General features: G+C 52.1%; 1 protein-coding gene across 1 annotated transcript; it reads left to right on the top strand.

The window, feature by feature from the left end:
* Positions 1-350: 350 nt before the first annotated feature.
* On the top strand, positions 351-1466 carry LOC127330274 (transcription initiation factor IIB-like). The gene has a single exon (XM_051356538.2). The coding sequence runs from the start codon at positions 351-353 to the stop codon at positions 1464-1466; it is 1116 nt and encodes a 371-aa protein (XP_051212498.1).
* The last annotated feature ends 1791 nt before the right edge of the window (positions 1467-3257 follow it).

Below are 3257 nucleotides of genomic sequence, written 5' to 3'. Positions count from 1 at the left end.
AGCGAGGCCAGAGCTGTAACTCGATGGCAAATTGGCAATATGGTGGTGACGAGTTTGAAGTTTCGAACTTTCGATAGACGCGCTTTCGCTATCCGAGCCCGACTCTTAGCCAAGGTCAGGCAAAAACTCTGAAGCAACCGGACACACGAACTTCCCAGATTTACATACGTACGCAGCGGCGACGACTCATACTCGGATCCGGAACGGTGGCGGTGGAGGAAATCTAGTCGGGCCCTCGGCCTGCTTCTTTGCATCAATAAAAGGAGCACCGAGCCATATCGATCGATACCAAGTTTCAAACAAAGAAGCCCCAAATAGGAGAGCGCTAGATCGAACTCTTAGCAAGAGCAATGTGCGACGGAGCGAACAACATGCGCTACTGCCCGGACTGCCGCCGCGTGGTCGCGGTGTTCAACCACCACGTCTCCGGCGACACCGTGTGCACCCAGTGCGCGCGCGTGCTCGACCAGCGCTACGTCGACGAGTCCTCCGAGTGGCGCTCCTTCCTCAACGACGTTGGGGGCATTGACGGCAGCGGCCACGTCCACGCCGGCGGCGCCGCCAACCATTTACTCGCCGACGCCGTCCAACCCAACGCCACGACGACCGCTTACCCTTCCCCAGTAAGCAACGTGCAGTCTCCCGAAGCCAGCGACAGCGACGACACACACGGAGAAGAGGGCGCCTGCTCAGTACTACCGAGGATGCGCGGCGCGGTCGGTGCTGCAGGTCATCCACAAGGCGGCGCCATGCCCAAGATGCGCGGCGCGGTCGCTGCTGCAGCAGCTCATCCACGAGGCGGCGCCATGCCCAAGATGCGCGGCGCGGTACCCGACAAGTCGCTCGCCGACGCGTTCCACTCCATCGACGACATGGCGGAGCGGCTGGGGCTGGCGGAGCCCATCAGGGAGCGCGCCAGGGAAATGTACAGGAAGCTGGAGGAGGCCAAGGCGTTCCCCAAGGGCGGCAAGTGCAGGAACCGGCACGCGCTCTACGCGGCCTGCCTCCACGTCGCGTGCCGCGCCGCGGGCACCCCGCGGACGTTCAAGGAGCTGGCGTCGGTGACGGGCGACAGCGCGACGGCGGGGATCAAGGACATCGGGAGGCTCGTGAAGCACATCAAGGATCATCTCGGGGACGAGGGCGGCGCGCAGGCGGCCGGGGAGATGATGATGAGCACCACCGTGCGGGCGGGCGACTACCTGCGCCGCTTCGGTTCGCTGCTCGGGATGGGCGACCAGGAGGTGAACGCGGCGTTGGAGGCGGCGCGGAGGCTGGAGAAGAACCTGGATGTGAGGCGCAACCCTGATTCCATCGCCGCCTCCGTCATCTACATGGCGATCCAGCGCGCCGGTGCCGACCAATCCATCCGCGACGTGTCGACGGCCACCGGGGTCAGCGAGGTGACCATCAGGGAGGTTTACTACAAGGACCTGAGGCCACACGCCGAGCTGCTATTTGGCTAGCTAGTCAGATGTTGATTCTTGGCATACGAAGTAGTAGGAGTAGATTAGAGAGTTGTGCCAGAGCTGGTGGCCTTGGTCGTCCGTACAGACTTACAACAATGGAAGATGGCACATGCGGTGGGTTGCAACTTGCAGTTAAGGTGTTAAGTGGGATTTCACCAGTGTAGTTTTATTTTATGATTTCTAGTTTAATATTTTGGTTAAAGTAAAGATTATAAAATGTATTATAAGAGGCACTTTGGTTGGATCTCACTTGCATTTTAGCTTGCACTAGATAAAGAGTAGATTAAATGTTCTATCACTTGAAACCACGCCAACGAACACGAAAAATGGGATCCATCGGGCACGCGCCGGCGATGTTAGACGCACCACGAGAACGAGAGTAAGACGGAGCGGACCTTATTCCGACTTTAGAATGTAGACACCGTCTCATCATTCCAAAGAAGACACTGAAAAAATAACATAAACAAATAGCGTAGAACCTTCCGCTGTTGACAGACCGTGGTTCACCACACCTTCAAAACCCCAAAGCCACGGGAAGTGAAGTGTACCGATAGCGTCGCCACAAGAAGGACGGAAACCTTAGATGGGTTTTACTCTAGTCGCAGTCTCCCAATCGCCTGTGTCTATGTAGGTACCACATGGTCCTTATTTATTGCCAAAAAAAGCCATGTTCTAGGTGCACATTTTCACGTAAGTTTGTATTCCAAATTCAGATCCATCTCATATGGGGGAGAGTATATGCCCACCATGGTCAGAAAATCAAAAGTGCTTTCATGGTAATTCTCCGGCAAAACACAAGTGATTCCATGCAAATACGAATGTAGCACCTGCTAATGACAAGCGTGTATCCTAGACTAACAAAACTTAAACTACAGAAGCATTTTTTTATTTAATTAATTCTGGAAACACCAAATCCTAATTAATTCTGGAAAAACGAAATCCTCCTTTTTATATTTTGATGTTGAGAAGCCTTCTGGCATCCCGTTTTAATAAATAAATAATCATGGAAAAATAGCACATAAGTTTTAACTGAACCGTAGAGGGGCCTGTTAAGCACCCTAGGCGCGCTTAGCCCCCGCGGGCGTGCCTTAGGCCTCCCACACCATCCGAGTCTTTTGACGAAGTCCTTTAAAAGATCAAGAATGTAAGCTAGAGGTGGGCGAATAGCCGAATAGGCGTTTGAAACTTTTTTACATTGAGAGCTTAAGCAAGTGCGAAATAAAGTTAATGTTTAGCTTGTAAAGCACAAAACCTACAAGCTAGGGTCCTTATGTCCACTAACAACATACGCTAAGCAAGACAAACAATAATGTGATAGCAAGATATAGAACTTCAAACACAAAGGCTATTACAAAATAAAATGCGTAAGTAAAGGATCTTGGGTTGAAGAATAACCAAACCATGCGTAGACGATGATATATGTTGAAGTTCACACCCTTGCGGGTGCTACTCTCTGTTGGAACAGGGTGGAGGCACAGGGTACTCCAAATGTCACAATGGTGCACCATATTCTCCTCGATCATTCCCACCAAAATGAAAATCCCCGATCCACTATGAGACCCTAGAGGGTGGTCACCGAACCCGTACGATCATGGGCCGAGCTCCACAACTCAATTGGAGGTTCCCAAGTAATCTCCACGAAGATCACAAGCTTGAGGAAAATACCGCAACAATTGGAGGCTCCCAAGTAATTTTCACCAAGACCACAACACCACAAAAGGCCACAAAGACCACCACACCACAAAGGACAACAAAACCTTCTAAGGTTCTAAGAACCCAAGAGGTATA

The sequence above is a fragment of the Lolium perenne genome, chromosome 2, assembly GCF_019359855.2.
Source record: "Lolium perenne isolate Kyuss_39 chromosome 2, Kyuss_2.0, whole genome shotgun sequence".
NCBI lineage: Eukaryota > Viridiplantae > Streptophyta > Magnoliopsida > Poales > Poaceae > Lolium > Lolium perenne.
This window is presented reverse-complemented; position numbering and strand designations above follow the sequence as displayed.

Bases quoted from the DNA above. Each gene is read 5' to 3' on its own strand.
- LOC127330274 (XM_051356538.2), top strand. From the start codon at position 351: ATGTGCGACGGAGCGAACAACATGCGCTACTGCCCGGACTGCCGCCGC.